We start from the raw sequence: 22,125 nt of genomic DNA on the forward strand, positions 1-22,125 counted from the left end.
ACAAAAGACCTGTATGCAGAAAATTATAAGACACTGATGAAAGAAATTAAAGATGATACAAATAGGTGGAGAGATATACCATGTTCTTGGATTGGAAGAATCAACATTGTGAAAATGACTCTACTACCCAAAGCAATCTATAGATTCAGTGCAATCCCTATCAAGCTACCACTGGCATTTTTCACAGAACTAGAACAAAAAATTTCGCCATTTGTATGGAAACAAAAAAGACCCCGAATAGCCAAATCAATCTTGAGAACGAAAAAAGGAGCTGGAGGAATCAGGCTCCCTGACTTCAGACTGTACTACAAAGCTACAGTAATCAAGACAGTATGGTACTGGCACAAAAACAGAAAGATAGATCAATGGAACAGGATAGAAAGCCCAGAGATAAACCCACGCACATATGGACACCTTATCTTTGATAAAGGAGGCAGGAATGTACAGTGGAGAAAGGACAGCCTCTTCAATAAGTGGTGCTGGGAAAACTGGACAGCTACATGTAAATGTATGAGATTAGATCACTCCCTAACACCATACACAAAAATAAGCTCAAAATGGATTAAAGACCTAAATGTAAGGCCAGAAACTATCAAACTCTTAGAGGAAAACATAGGAAGAACACTCTATGACATAAATCACAGCAAGATCCTTTCTGACCCACCTCCTAGAGTAATGGAAATAAAAACAAAAATAAACAAATGGGACCTAATGAAACTTCAAAGCTTTTGCACAGCAAAGGAAACCATAAACAAGACCAAAAGACAACCCTCAGAATGGGAGAAAATATTTGCAAATGAAGCAACTGACAAAGGATTAATCTTCAAAATTTACAAGCAGCTCATGCAGCTCAAAAACAAAAAAACAAACAACCCAATCCAAAAATGGGCAGAGAAGATCTAAATAGACATTTCTCCAAAGAAGATATACAGACTGCCAACAAACACATGAAAGAATGCTCAACATCGTTAATCATTAGAGAACTGCAAATCAAAACTACAATGAGATATCATCTCACACCAGTCAGAATGGCCATCATCAAAAAATCTAGAAACAATAAATGCTGGAGAGGGTGTGGAGAAAAGGGAACACTCTTCCACTGCTGGTGGGAATGTGAATTGGTTCAGCCACTATGGAGGTTCCTTAAAAAACTACAAATAGAACTACCATATGACCCAGCAATCCCACTACTGGGCATATACCCTGAAAAATCCAAAATTCAAAAAGAGTCATGTACCAAAATGTTCATTGCAGCTCTATTTACAATAGCCCGGAGATGGAAACAACCTAAGTGCCCATCATCGGATGAATGGATAAAGAAGATGTGGCACATATATACAATGGAATATTACTCAGCCATAAAAAGAAACAAAATTGAGCTATTTGTAATGAGGTGGATAGACCTAGAGTCTGTCATAGAGTGAAGTAAGTCAGAAAGAAAAAGACAAATACCGTATGCTAACACATATATATGGAATTTAAGAAAAAAAAATGTCATGAAGAACCTAGGGGTAAGACAGGAATAAAGACACAGACCTACTGGAGAACGGACTTGAGGATATGGGGAGGGGGAAGGGTGAGCTGTGACAGGGTGAGAGAGAGTCATGGACATATACACACTAACAAACGTAAGGTAGATAGCTAGTGGGAAGCAGTCGCATGGCACAGAGGTGCTTTGTGACCGCCTGGAGGGGTGGGATAGGGAGGGTGGGAGGGAGGGAGACGCAAGAGGGAAGAGATATGGGAACATATGTATAACTGATTTACTTTGTTATAAAGCAGAAACTAACACACCACTGTAAAGCAATTATACCCCAATAAAGATGTTTAAAAAAATCCTTAAAAAAGAAAAAAAAAAGAAAAGAAAAATCTCAAATAAACTATCTAACCCAACACTTAAAACAACTAGAGAGGGCTTCCCTGGTGGCGCAGTGGTTGAGAGTCCACCTGCTGATACAGGGGACGCGGGTTCGTGCCCTGGTCCAGGAGGATCCCACATGCCGCAGAGCAGCTGGGCCCGTGAGCCATGGCCACTGAGCCTGCACGTCCGGAGCCTGTGCTCCGCAACGGGAGAGACCACAGCAGTGAGAGGCCCACGTACTGCAAAAAAAAAAAAAAAAAAACAACTAGAGAAAGAAGAACAAAGAAAACCCAAAGTCAGTAGAAGGAAAGAAATCATAAAAATCAGAGCAGAAATAAATGAAATAGAAACAAAGAAAACAATAGCAAAGATCAATAAAACTAAAAGCTGTTTCCTTGAGAAGATAAACAAAAATGATAAACCCTTACCCAGACTCATCAAGAAAAAAAGGGAGAGGACTCAAATCAATAAAATTAGAAATGAAAAAGGAGAAATCACAACTGACACTGCAGATATACAAAGGATTATAAGAGACTACTACAAACAACTATATGCCAATAAAATGGACAACCACGAAGAAACGGACAAATTCTTGGACAGCTACAATTTTCCAAGACTGAACCAGGAAGAATTAGCAAATATAAACAGACCTATCACAAGTAATGAAATTGAAACCGTAATTAAAAATCTTCCAACAAACGGAAGTCCAGGACCAGATGGCTTCACAGGAGAATTCTATCAAACATTCAGAGAAGAGCAAACACCAATCCTTCTCAAACTCTTCCAAAAAATTGCAGAGGGAGAAACACTCCCAAAATCATTCTACGAAGCCACCATCACCCTGATACCAAAACCAGAGAAAGATATCACAAAAAATAAAATTAATGACCAATATCACTGATGAACACAATGCAAAAATCCTGAACAAAATACTAGCAAAAGAAATCGAACAACACATTAAAAGGATCATACACCATGATCAAGTGGGATTTATCCCAGGTGTGCAAGGATTCTTCAATATACACAAATCAATCAATGTGATACACCACATTAACAAAGTGAACAAAAACCATATGATCCTCTCAATAGATGCAGAAAAAGCTTTTGACAAAATTCAACACCCATTTATGATAAAAACTTTCCAGAAAATGGGCACAGAGGGAACCTACCTCAACATAATAAAGGCCATATACGACAAACCCACAGCTAGCATCATACTCGATGGTGACAAACTGAAAGCATCTCCACTAAGATCAGGAACAAGACAAGGATGTCCACTCTCGCCACTCTTATTCAACATAGTTTTGGAAGTCCTAGCCACAGCAATCAGAGAAGAAAAAGAAATGAAAGGAATACAAATTGGAAAAGAAGAAGTAAAACTGTCACTGTTTGCATCATTGTATACATAGAAAATCCTAAATATGCCACCAGAAAACTACTAGAACTAATCAATGCATTTGGTAAGGCTGCGGGATACAAATTAATGCACAGAAATCACCAGCATTCCTATACACCAACAACGAAAAATCAGAAAGAGAAATTAAGGAAACAATCCCATTTACCATCACAACAAAAAGAATAAAATACCTAGGAATAAACCTGCCTCAGGAGGCAAAAGACCTGTACTCAGAAAACTATAAAACACTGATGAAAGAAATCAAAGATGACGTAAAGAGATGGAGAAATATACCATGTTCTTGGATTGGAAGCATCAATATTGTGAAAATGACTATGCTTCCCAAAGCAATCAACAGATTCAATGCAATCCCTATCAAACTACCAACGGCATTCTTCATAGAATTAGAACAAAAAATTTTACAATTCGTATGGAAGCATAAAAGACCCCAAATATCCAAAGCAATCTTGAGAAAGAAAAACATGGTTGGAGGAATCAGGCTCCCTGACTTCAAACTATACCACAAAGTTACAGTAATCAAGACAGTATGGTACTGGCACAAAAACAGAAATATAGATCAATGGTACAGGATAGAATGCCCAGAGTTAAACCCACGCACATATGGTCACCTAATTTACGACAAAGGAGGCAAGAACATACAATGGAGAAAGGACAGCCTCTTCAATAAGTCGTGCTGGGAAAACTGGACAGCTACATGTAAAAGAATGATATTAGAACACCATCTAACACCATACACAAAAATAAACTCCAAATGGATTAAAGACTTAAATGTAAGACCAGACACTCTAAAACTCTTAGAGGAAAACACAGGAAAAACACTCTTTGACATAAACCACAGCAAGATCTTTTTTGACCCACCTCCTAGAGTAACGGAAATAATAACAAAAATAAACAAATGGGACTTAATCAAACTTAAAAGCTTTTGCACAGCAAAGGAAACCATAAACAAGACAAAAAGACAATTCTCAGAATGGGAGAAAATATTTGCAAATGAAACAATGGACAAAGGATTAATTTCCAAAATATACAAATAGCTCATGGAGCTCAATATCAAAAAAACAAACAATCCAATTAAAAAATGGGCAGAAGACCTAAATAGACATTTCACCAAGGAACACATACAGATGGCCAAGAGGCACATGAAAAGATGTTCAACATCACTAATTATTAGAGAAATGCATATCAAAACTACAATGAGGTATCACCTCACGCCAGTCATGATGGCTATTATCAAAAATCTAGAAACAGGGCTTCCCTGGTGGCACAGTGATTGACAGTCTGCCTGTCGATGCAGGGGATGCAGGTTTGTGCCCCGGTCCAGAAGATCCCACATGCTGCAGAGCAGCTGGGCCCATGAGTCATGGCCGCTGAGCCTGCGAGTCCGGAGCCTGTGATCCGCAGCGGGAGAGGCCACAACAGTGAGAGGCCTGCGTACCACAAAAAAAAAAAAAAAATCTAGAAACAATAAATGCTGGAAAGGGTGTGGTGAAAAGGGAACCCTCCTGCACTGTTGGTGGGAATGTAAATTGATATAACCACTATGGAAAACTGTATGGAGGTTCCTTAAAAAACTAAAAATAGAACTACCATATGACCCAGCAATCCCACTACTGGGCATATACTCTGAGAAAACCATAATTCAAAAAGAGACACGTGGGCTTCCCTGATGGCGCAGTGGTTAAGAATCCGCCTGCCAATGCAGGGGACACGGGTTCAAGTCCTGGTCCAGGAAGATCCCACATGTCGCGGAGCAACTAAATCAGTGTGCCACAACTACTGAGCCTGTGCTCTAGAGCCCGTGAGCCACAACTACTGAGCCCACATGCCACAGCTACTGAAGCCTGCACGCCTAAAGCTCGTGCTCCACAACAAAGAGAAGCCACCGCAATGAGAAGCCCACACACCGCAATAAAGAGTAGCCCCCGCTCACTGCAACTAGAGAAAGCTCATGCGCAGCAACAAAGACCCAAAGCAGCCAAACATAAATAAATTTTAAAAAGAGAGACATGTACCACAATGTTCACTGCAGCACTACTTACAACAGCCAGGACATGGCACCAACCTAAGTGTCCATCGACAGATGAATGGATAAAGAAGATGTGGCACATATATATAATGAAATATTACTCAGCCATAAAAAGAAACGAAATTGAGTTATTTGTAGTGAGGTGGATGGACCTAGAGTCTGTCATACAGAGTGAAGTAAGTCAGAAAGAGAAAAATACCGTATTCTTACACATATATATGGAATCTAAAAAAAAAGAAAATAATGGTACTGATGAACCTAGTTGCAGAGCAGGAATAAATATGTAGACACAGAGAATGGACCTGAGGACATGGGGTGGGAGGGGGAAGCTGGGGCAAAGTGAGAGTAGCATTGACATATATACACTACAGAATGTAAAATAGTTAGCTAGTGGGAATAGCAGCATAGCACAGGGAGATCACCTCTGTGCTTTGCGATGACCTAGATGGGTGGGATAGGGAGGATGGGAGGGAGGTTCAAGAGGGAGGGGATATGGGGACATATGTATGCATATGGCTGATTCACTTTGGTGTACAACAGAAACTAACACAGTATTGTGAAGCAATTATACTCCAATAAAGATCTATTAAAAAATAAACAAAATAAAATAAGCTACAAGGATATATTGTACAACAAAGGGAATATAGCCAGTATTTTATAACTATAAATGAAGTATAACCTTTAAAAACTGTGAATCACTATATTGTACACCTTTAACTTATATAATATTGTACAGCAACTACAATTTTTTTTAGTTTAATATAAATAACTAACTAAATAAGTCCTACTGTGTGCTGCCTGGAGAGGCTGGGAATTTTCAAAAACCAGCTAGGCTATGCTTCTTTTTAACAGACCTTCCTTCAGCTTCTCTCTCTCCTCTAGCTTTCTGCTATGACCAGCCAAAAAAAACCCAGCTAGCACATTTAACACTCTGCCTGGAAATCTCCTTGGCTACATCATCCAGTTCATTAGGTACATTTTCTACCTTCCACTTTACTACAGCCAACAGTGTTGCTAAACTTTGTCAACGCATAACCAGTTTCCAAGATTTTTCTCACTTTCCTTTAAACCCTCACCCACAGCCTCCTCAAAGGTCATCAGACTTTTAGAAACAGTTCCTTAAAAGCTCTTCAAGCTTTCACTAGCATTCCCTTCAAAGTCCTTCCAGCTGCCACCCACTGCTCCATTCCATTTGCATTTCTGAAAGCCAAGCCCACCAGATAGATTAAACCATTCACTCATTTGCTCATTCAATAAATATTTACTGAGTACCTATTACATGCCAGAAAGTTTCTGAAGGACTGCCTAACGGAACTTTCATTCTAGTAGGGGAAGAAAGACAATAAGTGAAAAAGTAAATATGCAGCATATATGTCTGATGGTGAAAAGTGCTATGGAGAAAAACAAAGCAAGATTAAGGTAGTTAGAAGTATGGGGAGTAGAGGATAAGGGAAAGGATGGTTAAGAAAAAACTCAGTTAAGTTCACATTTGAACAAATGAAGGAGCAGAGAAATGCGGCTCTCTAATCCCTTTGCACTTCAGGCACAAGTATATAAAAGTCCCAAGCACAGATGTACTTGCCTTGAAAGACAGCAAGGCCAGTATGGTTGGAGCAGAGGCAGAGCGAAGAGTAGATGAGGTCTAAAAGGCATAAGAGGGCACACAAGACCAGATGATGTCTTATGGGCATTAAAAAGATTTTGGTTTTTACTAGAAGGTAAGAAACCACTAGATGGTTTTAAACTTAACAGTGAGCAAAGGGTTACTCTGGCTCAGGTGGCAGCAGTAGAAACAGTAGGAAAGGATGACATTCTAAATACATTTGAAGGCACAGTCCATAGCATTTGCTGATGGACTGAAAGTTAATAAAGTTGGAGAATGTCAGAGTGGCATTCAGTGCTCCTCCAAGGCTGGCAGAGAAACCACTGATGACTCGGCCAAGATTTCTGATATCTTTGCATTTCCGTCTCCCTCTTAGTTATGTCCACTTCTCCTTCTCTGCTACTTATCTCAAGGGTAGGGAACCAAACTGCATCATAGATGAAGAAGAAACAGAAATTATTTTCTAAGTTATAATGACATTTTAAATATAATACACTTAAGAGACAGCAAATATACAAATCAAATGCTAAATCTTTTTTTTTTTTTTTTTTTTTTTTGGCGTTACACCGGCCTCTCACTGTTGTGGCCTCTCCCGTTGCAGAGCACAGGCTCCGGACGCGCAGGCCCAGCAGCCATGGCTCACGGGCCCAGGCACTCCACGGCATGTGGGATCCTCCCGGACCGGAGCACGAACTCGTGTCCCCTGCATTGGCAGGTGGACTCTCAACCACTGCGCCACCAGGGAAGCCCTAAATCTTTTTACCTCCAAGCCCTCTGCATTGGGAGCGCTGAGCCTTAGCCACTGGACCACCTGGGACGTCCCAAAATGGTCTTTTTAAAAACCCATACTAAAACCCGTATGTCTCACATGGAAAGTGCTCCATCATATATTTAGTGAAAGGTGAGTAGCAGAACAAACTGTCTGATATAATCTCATTTGTGGGGGAAATACATCCATATATTTATTTATCTATCTATCTATTATCTGTGCTTCTGACCAATTGGCTATAGATTAGGGGTTCCAACAACCCCCTCCTACTCAGGATGCCAATCCCAAATCCAGGTTATTAACTATACTTCTGACCAGCTGGCTATAGATCAGAGGTCCCCACAACCCCCTCCTTAGGTTCAGCTGCTAGAGTGGCTCACAGGAACATTTTACTTGCTAGATCACCGGTTTATTATAAAAGGATATAACTCAGGAACAGCCAGATAGAAGAGACGCATAGGGCAAGGTATGTGGGAAGGGGTACGGGGCTTCCATGCCCTCTCCAGGCACGCCACTCTCCCTGCACCTCCACATGTTCACCAACCTGGAAACTCTGAACCTTGTCCATTTGGGTTTTTTTTTTTTTTTTTTGCAGTACGCGGGCCTCCCACCGCCGCGGCCTCTCCCGTTGCGGAGCGCAGGCTCAGAGGCCATGGCCCACGGGCCCAGCCGCTCCGCGGCACGCGGGATCCCCCCGGACCGGGGCACGAACCCGCGTCCCCCGCATCGGCAGGCGGACTCCCAACCACTGCACCACCAGGGAAGCCCCATTTGGGTTTGTTAATGGAGGATTTATTACATAGACATGATTGATTTAGGCAATGGCCATTGGCAACTGAATTCAATCTCCAGCCCTTCTCTCCTTAGAGGTAGGAGAATGGAGGGAGTGAAAGTTCCAACCCTCTAATCACATGGATGGCTTTCCTGGCAACCAGCCCATCCTTAGGTTACCTAAGGGCTTTCCAAAAGTCACCTCATTAAATATAAAAGACACCATTATCACTCATTAACACAGGAAATTCCAAGGGTTTTAGGAGCTGTGAGCCAAGAACCAAAGACAAAGACCAAATATATATGAAAAATATAAAACAGAGATAATGACAGTACCTACTTCATTGAATTTTGAGTACCTGCCACTGATAAGGCATGTAACGTCCCAGCAAAGTGCCTGACACATAGAAAGTAATCAATAAATTACATATTGCTATTATCTGTACATCTTTTCTTCCCCACAAGACTGTAAGCAATGTAAGGGCAAGAACTCTGCCGTTACTGTCTGCTTTGAGCCTGTTTTTCACGTGTAAAATGGGTATCACTGTATTACTACTACATAGAATTGCACCAAATAAGATAACTCAACAAATTCCAGCACAGTGTCCAGCTTAAAATGCTCAATAAACATTAACTATTATTATCCCATACTTTTGTTTCTTTGTAATGACTAACAGAGAATCTTGTGTATGTGCCAAACCTGGGTGGGCTTTCCAATTCTCCTAGTTGGGTGAACCCGGGTTCATTACCTCACCTCAGTTTCCTCATTTCCATAAGGCTGATGACACATATAACACACATTCAATACTTAATACAGTATGTGGCACCCAGCGGATGCTTCATAAATATTAGGCCAGCTCCCCTCCCCGTCTCTTCTTCTTTTTCCCCTAAAGTTACATGCTCTGGGCAGGGAGATGGCCGGCAACCTGACAAGTAGGGAAGAAACGGACCTCGGGGCGAGAACTTCCGAAGTTTGCGTATGCACCCACCCCTCCGTATTTCAGCCTCTGCTACCGTCTTGAAGGGACTCCGAGTTAAGGTGTCTGCTGCATTACGCTCCTCGGAGCACATTTTCTCTCCACCCTCTGCCCTCACCTCGAAACCTGGCTGCCCCAGTCTCTCCACACACACCCTACCCCACCCCCACCCCCGCCAGCCTGCCTGCCTTCCGCCCCCATTTTCTCTCCACCCTTCCCAAACCCCATTTTTCAACCTTCTTCAGACTCCAGCCCCTCTCTCCGCTGAATAGCCAAAGCTATTCGTTCTCGGTCCCCGAGTCTATCTCCACATCACATCCAGGTCCTCCCAAACTCCTCACTTCTCACACCTCCGGGCCTCTAACCCCTCCCCCAACACCCTCTCTCGCCTCAACGCCCTTACCTGCGTTTTCCGCCTCTTCAGCGCCGCCGCGTCCAGCCACACGCCGCAGGCCTCCTCCTCCTCCGGGCCTCTGCGCCTCATGGCCGCTGAGGAGACGAAGACAACGGGATAACGGAGTGGGGGTCCGGCCGCCTCAGGGTACCGCCAAAACTGACTCCGCCGACGTCCGAATCTCGCGCCAACGCTGGGAGCGGAGCTACGCCGCGGCCGCCCCCGCTCAGGCACCGCCCCCAGCGTCAGCTCCGCCCCGGCCCAAGCCCCGCCCCTTCCCTAAACCCTGCCCGCCTGACCCCTTAATGTTACCAAGGCCGCGTTCTTGCTGGTTTTCTCATTCAGAAGTTGTATTCCAGAACTGTGCTGTGTGAACGCGTTCGCGACACTGCACAAGGAATGCACATTTTCTTTTTGCTGAGTTAGTTGCACTTTCTTACTGATAACTATCAGGGCTCAGGGTTTTCCTTGTCTTATCGCTGAATCCTCAGGAACATCTCAAAAGGAAGAGGAGAGGAGGCTCTGATCCGCCAACTGCAAAGCTGGGGTCCTCAGTGCTACCTTAGATGGATTACTTTTGTAATTCAAAACAAGAAACAAAAAGCTAAGGATAACTATGAAACCTCATGGAAGAGGATTTAGAAAACGTTAAGTAGAATAAAACTAAAAATTTGCAGTCAAGAATTAGCTTTCAGTATTGCTTTTCTCGCTTACTGTGTGGCCTTGGATTTTAAAGAGGATCAAATAAGGTTTGTGAAAGTACTTTGTAAATTCTGAGAGCCCCTCAGAGATGCAGAAATGCTGGCAACCATAACCACAATCTCCACAGATGTACTATATGTATAACAGGATATTTTAGCAGTGGAATGACATTTCTTATTCATTCAGGGGTTTTTTTGCTTTTCTTACCTGTACTTCCTAATTTTCCTTCACTGTACGTATATTACCATACATTGCTTATGTACTGTGGAAAAGGCAACACTGTAAATATTAACATATAAAAATATCATAAAAGTTAACATATAAGATCTTCCTTGATTGAAAAACCAAAAAGTGAAATCTTTGTCAAATCATGTATTTTAAAACACATTCTTTTCACTTCTAAAACTTATTTAGTAATAAAACTGCCCCACCTTTCCTACCAAAAAAAAAAAGTTCACATATATAGTGAATAAGACCCCAACCCCACCCCCAGGCAAAGATAAGACAGGATCTGTCCCCTCCTCCCTATGCCCACCCCCAGCCTCCCCATGAAAACCTCCTCCAACACAGTGAACAGATTCAAGGGGCACCAGGGCTCCCTCTCTAGGATAGGAGACAAAAAGCAAAGAGGCAGCTCTTATCACAGTCACTTTATTGCATCCAGGACATCAGAGTCCAGACTACTCCTAATTAATTCCAGCCGCAGTGAACTCCTTCTTCCATACCTCTTGGCCTTTGGACAGGTTTTTCCCTCTACCTGGAATGCCCTTCCTCTTCTCCATCTGTAAACTCCTATTCACTCTCCCCAACCCAAGACCCTGAGGATCCCAGGCAACACTAATTATTCCCTCCTCAGTGCTTCCCCTGACAGTTCATTCCGATATTAAAGCCTTTACCATCCTGCATTGATCCACGGAGCCCAGTCAGTGGCCTGCCTCTGAGCAGAGGCCCAAGAAGCACTGAATGGATAAACACTGAATCATGAACAAGGGAACCAGGAAAGACACTGGGAACAGGATGTGTGGGACGTAGAAGCCAGAGCTAGGAGGGTCAGGGCTCACTGTCTGGGATAGTGGCTGAAGAGGTATGGGGCACTGGATGGGATCCATTTCTACCTGGCACAACCTTCTATCTTTGGGGGCTCTCTGCAGCACCAAAACTTCAGGCTGGGGTTCAAGAATGGTAAGATCCTGCACACATTTGGGGCCTGTCCTTTCCCTATCCACCAGTGAAATCTGGGTAGAGGGCAGTTGCTGACCCTTCCTCTATCTCTCAGCTCAGATTTGACTCTGACCTAAATCCCAACTTCACCCCCTCCCAGATAATCTGGAAGGCCCAGGCCAGGGTCTTGGCCCCAGCTGATCCTCCATCCTCACCCCTAAGTGAGAGGCAAGGGGGGGAGGCAAACCAGGGTGCCCCACATCTTTCTCTTTCCCTCTCCCAGGGCAGGGAGCTGGGGCAGGCCCTGAAGTGGACCCCAGCAGCTCCAGTCAATCCTCAAATCCAAGGACTGGCCAGTGCCCCCCTTGGCAGCTGAGGCGTGCACAGAGAAGTCACTGAGGGCCAGACACAAGCACACAAGCAATTTTACCAGGCCTTGTTCCCATCTGGAGCCAAGCCCGGACCCTTGGGCCCCCACTATACCTCCCTCCCTAAAAGCTGCCACCCCCCTTCACTGGGTCTTCCGATCGAGACTGAGTTTGCGCCGTACCAGCTGGCTCAGAAGGAATGCAGTGAGGATGCTGCTGCCTACAGTAAGCAAGAAGAGGCCGGAGAAGTTGTGGGGCCAGCGGGTATGCAGAGGCTCATAGATGGGCCGCCGGGCCTCGTAGTCCAGCGCCACGGCCTCCAGCTGAGCCAGTGTGCACAGCACCAAGAAGACATGGAAGAGCTGGTGGCCCTGCCCAAAGACATGGCAGCTGCCAGGGAACCAGCGCTCAGGCACGAAGGCAGAGAAGAAAGTGGCAGCCAGCAGAAAGAAGACCACCTGGCATTTGTGGTAGAGAAGAGCCGGGTCGTCCATGGCAGGGTTGGGGGACACGAGGATGCGGTGCACCACGGGGCTGATGTCCAGTGCGTAAGCCAGCGCCGAAGGCATCTCCTGGCAAGTGCGGCCCAGCAGGCCGGGCTTCTGGATGTACTTGTTGTAGCAGGAGCCAGCGCAGGAAAGCCAGGCGAGAAAGGCAGCCATGGGCAGGTAAAAGGTCTGTACCTGGGCATGCCAGGCGGGCTCAATGGCGTAGTAGAAGTGTGCCAGGGCACTGCCAAACTGGTACACAGCCACACCCACGTAGTCCAGGAAGAAGAAGCTGTAATGCCAGAACTCGGACTTGGCCTGCAGGAGGTGAGCCAAGGCACTGAGGGAGAGGTAGGTGACGGAGGCAAGAACAATGATGAAGAGGGGCAGGGCGTGCAGGTCTCCCCGGAAGTCCACGGTCCCCACAAAGATGGCCAGCCGCAGCAGCAGCACCAGGGCCGCCAGCAGGTGGGTCCAGACGTTCACCGCCTCGTTGTGCTGCTGGAACAGTGTGCGGAAGTAGAAGCGCCAGGTCCTATGCAGCGGCCGGTAGCCCACATAGATGTATGGCTTCCAGAAGATGGGCGGCACCTCGGCTCGGTCCACCGTGAACACAGGCTCTGGCTGCACAGACGGCCGAGGCATCTGGTGGACCTGCCGCAAACTGGGCAGGAGGTGGCTGAGCTTCTGGGCCACCACTGTGGCCATGGCTGTGGGTGGGGCGAGGAGCTGGGAGAGAGGCCCGAGCAAGGTCAGGGGGCTGGTGTCCTCACCCTCCTGCCCCATGAGCAGCAGCTGGGGGGCTGTGCTCTTCCCCACCCCCTTATCCCTACACTGAGTTTAAGAGGAGGGGAGTTGTCCTAAGGGAGAGCTCAGCTCTGACTCATGATTGTTCTTCTCCCTGATGTATCTCAAGTGCCTAGAACAGTGCCTGGCACATAGTAGGTGTTCAGTAAATGTTTGAGGCATGTGTTAAAGAGGCTCACTATGTCATCCTACTTCTTTCCAGTCCAGGCTCTATACAGCAACCCTCACTGTTTTCTCCTGTGTTCATGTTGCCATCAGTGTTTACCTGACAATGACCTTGCTAACAGACCTGCTGCCTCTACCTTTAACTCCTTCAGAGTGGCCAGGGTCTGCCATTGACCCTCCATCACCCTACATGATCTGGTCCCTACTACCTTTCCTAGCCTTATTACTCAACCACAGTGCATTTCACATCCAGCCAGAGCCTCATCAAAACCGTGGGCCTGCTATTTCACATGTCTATAGCTCTGCACAAGCTATTCCCTCCATCTGAGCCATTTACCTCATCTTGCCCATCTGGCAAACTCCTATTCATCCCTCAAAACCCATTTCTTCTGTGACACTTTCCCTGGAGGTCCTCCGATGATGATCCCTCTAACTTGAGTGCCTACAATCCTTTGACCATTATAATACTTCTCACGGGCATTAAATTGTTAATGTGAGCTCCTCCAGGGTAGGCAGTTTGTCTTATTATTTTGTGAACCCCTGGTGCTTAGCAGGTAGCTGGTGCTCAATGTTTGTTGAATGAAAAAACAACATAATAGCATCCTGATAATACTTCATAGCCTTCAAGGCCCAACTCGAAAAGCCACTTTTTTCCCAAAAGACCCTAGTAACAACTGATCCTATAAAAACAGCCCTTTCCCTCAGCCATACCCTCACTCAAAAGTTCCCCCCTCCAGCCCTTCCACCATTGCTAATTGCAAATAAATCCAGTCTAACCCCTCACCTGGCATTCAAGACCCCATGACCTGCTCCCACCCTCATTTCCCACCTAACCCAAATGTCAGACCCTGTGCCAACTTCCTTTCCCTCTACTGAAATCCTTTAAAACCAGTACAAGCTGCCACCTCCAGGGGACTTCCTTAATGCCCCCTTACTTCTCCCTGTGGGAGATCTATAATGGGTTATACAATTTAGCATTTAAAACACATTCATTCATTTAGCAAACACTTACTGAGCCCCTTCTCTGCTTCATGTCCTGTGCCGGGTCTCAAAGGTGGGGGTGGGCAGGAGAGTAGAAAAGAATTTGATCCCTACCTTCAGGAACTTCATGATATGGTAGAGGTAACAGAGAGGAAAACAAAGCATAGCAAATGCTTACACAGCATGTGCTATGTGTCAGTGTCTTAAGCACGTTATGCATATTTGACTCATTTAAGCATCATAGCACCCTATCAGATAGGTACTATCATTATGCCCGTTTTTCAGATAAGGAAACTGAGGCACAGAGAAGTTAAGTACCCTGCCTAGGAAGTGGCAGAGGCATGATATAAACTCAGTTTGCAATCTTAACCACTTCCTTAAACTGCCCTTTGCAAAACAAGGTGGCAAGTACTATTAATCATTTCATAATTATAAACTGCTTTTGCCTGGTACCAATTACTTAATTCAGGCTTATCATTATTCACTGTTTCATTCATTAAATCAAATATCTGTTGAAAAACTAGCCAGACAACTAGCTAGACAGACAACTCCCCTCCCTCAGATTCTCCCCCAAGAAGCTTATTGGACTCAGCAGCCAGATGTACTCTGTCCATCGTTCATCAGATATTTATGGCAACTTCCTTTGCACCAGTCATTCTAAGAGGCAAGAAGATCTGCACTCAAGTTCCCCGCCACCAGCAGCACCGTGATCACCCCCAAAGCCACCCAATAATTCGCACATGGTCCAAGTAAATGCAATGAGCTTGCTATGCAAAGGCAACATCAAGACAAGCCCCCAGCCCACACACCTCCACACCCCGAGCCTGATTTGCATCCCTGAGCTCCTCCTGCATTACATTCTGGAGTCAGCTCTGGTCTCTGGCCTTTCCTCATCTGGTAGGGAGGAAAGAATTAAATGTCATTACACCACTACTTTCTATTCCCATACAGCCTGGCAGGTTTAGGAAGAAGACCTTGCTAATGAACTAATTAGTGGGGCCACTTCTGTCCAGAGCATAAGAACTCCCCTGGTTGAGGAGCCAGCACTGGATTTCTTCTCCTCCCCAAGAGACAGGGCTTTAGCCTCAACAGTCTGGCCTCTACCCTTGTCTACAACTTTGTCTTCCCAACTCAGAACTTCAGGGGACCAGAAAAGGCCTCTGAAAGCATCTCGCAGCTCTTTTGTTTTACATTGAGAAAACAAGAGCCCAGAGACAGCAAGCCCTTCCCCAGAGTTGCCCAATCCAGCCACGTTTCCATTCCACCATGAGGGCAAAGACCAGGGGATGATGACATTCGATGGTGCCTTAGTTCCTGAGTCCCTGTGATCTGTTAAGTCCAGTCCGATGCGCCACATCCCACTCTTAGAACTTCCCAAGTAATAACAGCATATTAAAGGCTCGGAGAAGGTCTGCACCAAAGAAGCCTGCTTTACTTTGTTGAACCTACATTTGCCAAGCTTACATGACCAAGGATTCCTTTCCCAGTAATGATTATATTATAAAGCTAACTGAAATGTAGTAAGTGTTTACTATATGCTCACTCTTCATAGCCTTGTTGCAATTAATTCTCATAACTAGCCTGTGAGGTAGGTATTACTATGCCCATTTTGTTGTTGAGTGAAATTCAGAGAGGTTGGGATCTCCTTAGCCAAGGCCATACAGAGAGAGGGAGAGGGAGAGAGAGAGATGGAGCCAGGATCCGGACCCAGCTCCCCGACTGCAAAGCACAGATACTCGCAGCCACTCCTGCTGCCCTGCTTCTTGTCACACCTAACTGCATCCCAAAGAACTACTTTGGAAAACACTGGTCTAAAGCAGGCAACTAGGTCCTTTCCCATAAATTATTTCCTTAGGCTTCTAGCAACTGACTTGCATCCAGGGACCTCAGACTCACCCAGTTGCCAGCTACCCACTCTCTCTGCACCAATGAAGCCCTGGCTCACAGCTACCTCCTCAGGTGGGCGATAGCTCACTCGCAGCCCTTCCCCTCCCCCAGACACAGTGGGCCCTAAGCACAGAACCCAGAGGCTGCATACTGGGATGACAGAGGTCAAGTTGCCCTATTTCCTTTAGACCTTTAGACCAGTGGCCCCATTCCATTTGAATAGCTCTATTTTCAGAGTTAGTTCCCATCTCCTGACTCCATGGAAAGGGGCACTGGATCCAGGGGAAAGAAGCAGGGGCAGGAGTCTAGCAAGAGCCAGAAGGATGAGGGTGAGTATTCAGAGGGCACCCTCAGGGCATCCTTTGAGTAGTCTGCCCACCAGGCTGCCAGAACCTGGCTGTTCCAGGCATCCCACCCCAATCCAGTACACCTCCATGGCCCCCCTCCAAGTCTCCCTAATTGCACTGGTTACCTAAGGATTTCTCTTGAACCCAGGGGCTGATGACTTCTGCTGTGGAACAGGGCAAATTCGCCAGATGCCAAGCACTGGGTGGCACTTCCACAGGTGAGGGTCACTAGGGGTGGGGCTTCCAGGGACTGTAGGGGTCTTGTGTGATGTCACCAGAGGGTGGGGCTAAAGACAACCTCCACCCTCTCCCCTCCCCCAATCACCACTCCCACGTTGGTCAAATCCAGGCTAAACTCTGCATCCCTAGCCAGGCCTTAGCTGCAGAAGGAAGCTCATGGTTAACCTTGGCATGAAACATTTGGGGAAACTGAGGGCTAGCTGAAATGTTGTGACTTACCCAAGATCACACAGCAAGGCGGGCAAAGCTGGGCTGAGACCAGGTGTCCAGGGCCTGGTTCACGGATGTGAGGCAAACTTGATTGGCTTCTGTCCTCTACAGACTGGGAATCACAATGAAAGGAAGTTAGGAACCAAGGAGAAAAGAGACACTATAAAGGCTCGTGAAGGAGATGGACTTCAGATTTGGACAAACCAGGTTTGACTCCTGATTCCATAACATACTAGCTGTGTGACCTAAGACAAGTGTCTCACCTTCTCTGATCCTTCTCTGATCCTCAGCTCCCACATAAGAATTATATTATCTACCTCATAGATTGCTACAAAGATTAAATTTATGAGAACAGTTTTAGCACTGTTTAGGGATTCAATAAATGATTCCTATTATTAGTATTAATTACTAATAGTAGTAGTAATTATTATTATTAAGAGTAGTGGTATTTGAAGTATCCCCAGCCTGAGTATTAGTATTTAAAATATTGCCAGCTTGAAAAATTTACTTGGGGTTCTCTAAAAAACTCGGTCCTCTTTTAGCCCTTGATAGCTGGTTCCACTGGGTTTGGAAAGTTAACTGTCTCTTTAAATCTTTACCCTTCTCTGAGGATGCATTTAGGGACCAAGGGAATTTGGTTGGAGTTTAATAATTAAAGTGTTCTCAGCAAAGACCATTCAGAGTAACCTCTGGATTCACAGGGCTCTGAAGATTTGCACTTGCCCACTGACCCAAGAGAAGTGGCTGGGAAGTGAAATCCCCAGAGAAAAGGGCCTCAAGCTCAGCAGCCCCAGGAGCCCATCCCAGAGCAGGAGGGTAGAGGGGGTAGACTGTGCTAGCAGGTAATGCAAAAGGTCTGTGGCCTGGTTGGGGCATGTCTCGCAGGTTTGGGAGGCTCCTGGGTTGGCTGAACTTCAGAACTGGGATCTCCAGGGCCCAGGTGGGAATCCTTCTGTCAATCTGAGCAGCACCTTCCTCCTCTCCTCTCCTAACTCCCCAGCCCTCCCAATTCACATTCCCCTTTTCTAAACTCAAGGTCAACCTCCTCACCTCCTTCCTCAACCAAGGCTTGCCACCCCTAGTTCCTCCTGGTCTCCCCCTGATACCTCTGGGGGCAAAACAGCAGACCAAGTTGTGGGGATGGGGTAATGAATAGGCTTTGGAGTGGGAGAGCCCTGGGTTATACCCATCCCACAGATTTTACTCAGTGTTTACTATATGCCAGGTACGAGGCAGGGGCACATGGTGAACGAGGCAGACAGGCTCCCTGCCCTGACAGGGCTCACCCACACAAATGAAATGCCCTTGGGCCCAGGAAAATCCAGCCCAGAGAGAAGCCACCCAGGTTGTAACCACGGAGAATTGGAGAGAGCTGCTCCCCCAAGGGAGGGCACCAACCTCTCACCTCCGGCAGATATTTCAAGAGAACCCAGGTCCCCATTTTTATATGAGGATGAGATGTCAGGTCTGGAACTTACCAGCTGTGTGACTTTGCTAAAGTCCCTTTACCTCTCTGGGCCTGTTTCTTCATTTGAAATCGGAGGATAATAATAGCTACCTCAAGCAAAACAAAGTCACAGATGCTAGCTAGGTGTTGGCTCTGGCACAGCATGGGCTCCACTATCTTTGTTGGATTCTAGTCCTGACTCAGCCACTCAATCCCAGTGTGACCCTGGACAAGTCCCTTCCACGCTTGGCCCTGTTTCTCCAAATGTCAAAGGACAGAGTAAATTCACCAATGACTTCAAAGGGCCCTTCAGTGCCCGAGACATTCCAGCAATATTTGTTTTAGGCTTACTGTGTGTCAAGAGCTGAAGCTTCTGCAGTGAACAAAGCAGTTAAAACACCGCCCTCATAGAACTAATAGTCCAGCTAATTAACAGCTAAGGGTAACCCCTAAGGGTATTAATACCCTGCCCATTTGGAGCTTAACAGCCTAACTAAATAGCACCTAACTCTTTTAAGTATCATTTGATTATAATTCTACTTCCTCTTTTGCCTCCTTCCTGGCATGCAAAATATTCATTGTTGCTTCTCTGGGCCCTGATGTTTCAGGAACTCCCTTAAAGACAACTTTATCTTGCCATGAAAGGCAAAGTTTAACCTCATTAGATAAAAATAACAAAAAAGCCAGACCAGTGTTAACAATGGGGCTGTCAGAGGTAAACCCTCTTGAGGGGTCCTGACAAGGATGACACAATATGGCAGAGCCTGAAATATTATTAATAAGACTAGGCACTGGGCTTCCCTGGTGGCACAGTGGTTGAGGGTCCGCCTGCCGATGCAGGGGACACGGGTTCGTGCCCCGGTCTGGAAAGATCCCACATGCCGTGGAGTGGCTAGGCCCGTGAGCCATGGCCGCTGAGCCCGCGTGTCCGGAGCCTGTGCTCCGCAACGGGAGCAGCCACCACAGTGAGAGGCCCGCGTACCGCAAAAATTAAAAAAAAAAAAAAAAAAAAGACTAGGCACTAACATTAATAATTTACAGTAGCTTGCTGTTTACAAAGAACTTTTACACACATTTCACCTCTCCCTCTCAGCAACTCTTTGAACCTGTGGCTAAGCTGTTGTCACAGCCCCAGAGTGAGGCAGGATGGCAGAGCACATCTTACTCCAAAACCCGTGCTCTTGCCCTTCAACTGCTGTGGTCAACTCCCAGGCACCCAGTGGGTGGCCACAGATTGTACAAGCAAAGTTTTCATCCCTGGCTGGCTTCGTGATATCTCAGCAACTGGGTCACCTCCCTCAATGCAAACCAATTCCCCAGTTCTACCCAACGTGTTTAAAGAAAAGTTTCCTCCATGTCTTCCAAAACTGAACAGAAAACACTTTTGTTTTTGTAACTGCACTTTGGGCTTCCATTTGTACTGGAAAGTGTGATCAGCATGAAATAAATCACTCTTAAAAGAATTCCTAGGATCTCAGACTCAGAACTGTTCTGAGGAAAAGGAAGCACCTGGTGGAGGAAAGCAGGCCCAGAGAGGTTGGGTGAACTAGCTAGTTTCCAGCCCAGGGGGACAGAAAAGGGACCTGGGTTTTACCACTGACCAGTTTCACCACTGACCTCTTGGCAGGGAAACTGAGGCTGGGGAAAAGCAGCCTCTCACTAAGGGGCTCAGCGGTGGCACAAACCACATGATGGGAGGCTGAGTCCGTCTCTAATGGGACATCCACCTAGGAGCAGCCAGCCAGGCCCTGAGAATACATCTAACTCTTAAACTCCCCCTTGGCCTGACCTGACCTCTCACTCCCGCCAGGCTTGGGGCGGAGTGGAGGGGGATGGGGGGGCCGGTGGCATGCCCCAGGGAAACCTCTAGAGGTCCTCAAAGCCTATAGTCTTGAGGCAAGTGCTTCCCTCACTGAGTGGGAGGAAACCTCATGCTCTCCCGACACCAAAGGAGGCTTCCTCCTCCCACGGGACCTAAGCTGCTTTGGAGCAAGAGCCCCTCTGAGCCCCAGCATCGCTCTTACCACTGTTTCCGGTTTCCCAACTGGGAGCCCCTCACATCACCCAGTTCCAGGTACTCACGCCCCATTTTGCCCCCAGAATCTCACTAGATTCCTCCTTCAGTGGAAGGAGCGTGCTCCGTGCCTATTCTCTTCCAAGACACCACGGCCCTCCCAGGCCAGCTCGCGCCTCTGCTCACTCCCTCACAGATGCGCTTCCCTCCGGCTCTGATGGCCCCTCTCCTCCAGTCTCCTCCCACTCCTCCCTGAGACTCTCGGCCTCCAGCTCCGCTCCTCCTTACTGCTCCAGTCCCTCCTCAGTGGCGCCCCACTCCAGCTGATCCCCGCTGTCAGCCTCCCACTCCCTCCCCACGTGCCCCCACCTCCCCTAGCCCCGACTTTCGGCTGCACACAGCTCCCCGCGCTCCGCCCCGCGGGGAGACCCCTTCTGCCCGCCGCCCGCCCCTCCCACTTTTCCCCCAGCCCGGTACCGAGTTGCAAAAGGAGGCCGGCTGCGACCCGGCGGCCCTCGGCGGCCCTCTGCATCCCGGCTACAATAGGGCAGATAAAGGGGCAGCCAGGCGGAGGCTCCGCCCCGAGCCGGGGGAGGGCGGGGCGGCGGCGGGCGGCAGTGGGCCTTAGCTTAGGGCTCCGGGCCCAGGACTAGGCCGCCGCCCGCCCATCGCGCCCGCCTGGCCGGGCGCCAGCAGCCTCTACCCAATGGCGTACACGTGTTGCACGTGGAGGCGAGAGTGGTCAGGCACACCGATGACTACAGTCTTGGGAGTTCCTGTGGTTTTCGTGCTGATGGGAACTCGGAGGCCCAGAGAGCAGACGTCGTTGCTCAGCAAGCGCTCCAGCTGAGCAGTTTCCACTTCCGGCTGCCTTGAGCCACAAGCTTCCCAGTCTGGAACTGGCTGACCTGAGGGGGAGGGGGCAAGTTGTAGCAGGAACACCCGAGTTTCCCAGCGAGAGCGTGCGGCCCAACCCTGAAGCCACTTAAACCCACACAGCCCACCTCTCCAGGATGCTTCTGGTCGGGACACACCTGACCTTCCCCATCTTCATCTCTCTGCCTGGGGAGCTCCACCCCACCTCTGCTCCCCTAACTTATTTAAGTTCCCACCGAAAGCCCTTTCTTTGGGCAGCTTCGCCTGATATGCCCAGCCTCAGGCACAGAGTTAGGACTTCTGTTGAAATACCTTTCTACTCCTAGTGTAACATCTCCCTGCAGGAGTGGGAGCACCTGAAGGGTGAGGAATCCCTGCACATAGTAGGCCCTCAGTAAATATTGGACCAACAATGACAGGGCATGTCAGCTCCTCAGGTGTACAAAGACCTGGACCAGGCAGAGTGGGGAGACAGCCCAACCCTTCTTGGAAGCATCAGCCTGATGGATGGACTGCTGAGGGAAGACAGTCTAGGAGGGACACCCCTTTGCCCTCAGGGAGCTCTGAGCCCATTCAGAGAGACAGCTGTGGGGCACAGGCCTGATGACAGGATC

At 47.2% G+C, this 22,125-nt stretch overlaps 2 protein-coding genes across 3 annotated transcripts in view; both read right to left on the reverse strand.

The window, feature by feature from the left end:
* The window catches only part of AUNIP (aurora kinase A and ninein interacting protein), a 34,411-nt gene extending 23,515 nt beyond the window's left edge, over nt 1-10,896 (reverse strand). The window contains exons 1-2 of the mRNA XM_032621260.1: nt 10,131-10,896; nt 9,828-9,913 (exon numbers count right to left, since the gene is read on the reverse strand). Of these exons, the coding sequence (XP_032477151.1) occupies nt 9,828-9,908 (81 nt within the window). The 5' untranslated portion in view covers nt 9,909-9,913; nt 10,131-10,896. The remainder of the gene's footprint in view (nt 1-9,827; nt 9,914-10,130) is intronic.
* Nucleotides 10,897-11,155: 259 nt separating this feature from the next.
* On the reverse strand, nt 11,156-21,482 carry PAQR7 (progestin and adipoQ receptor family member 7). Of its 2 annotated transcripts, none has more exons than XM_032603111.1 (3): nt 21,351-21,482; nt 17,184-17,286; nt 11,156-13,266 (listed from the first exon to the last, which is right to left on the reverse strand). In XM_032603111.1, the coding sequence occupies exon 3, from the start codon at nt 13,243-13,245 to the stop codon at nt 12,193-12,195; it is 1,053 nt and encodes a 350-aa protein (XP_032459002.1). In that variant the 5' UTR covers nt 13,246-13,266; nt 17,184-17,286; nt 21,351-21,482; the 3' UTR covers nt 11,156-12,192. The 2 variants fall into 2 exon arrangements, with proteins under 2 accessions (XP_032459002.1, XP_032458995.1); XM_032603104.1 differs by lacking the exon at nt 21,351-21,482 and adding an exon at nt 21,113-21,340.
* Nucleotides 21,483-22,125: the final 643 nt, after the last annotated feature.

This window comes from Phocoena sinus, chromosome 1 (genome assembly GCF_008692025.1).
Source record: "Phocoena sinus isolate mPhoSin1 chromosome 1, mPhoSin1.pri, whole genome shotgun sequence".
Lineage (NCBI taxonomy): Eukaryota > Metazoa > Chordata > Mammalia > Artiodactyla > Phocoenidae > Phocoena > Phocoena sinus.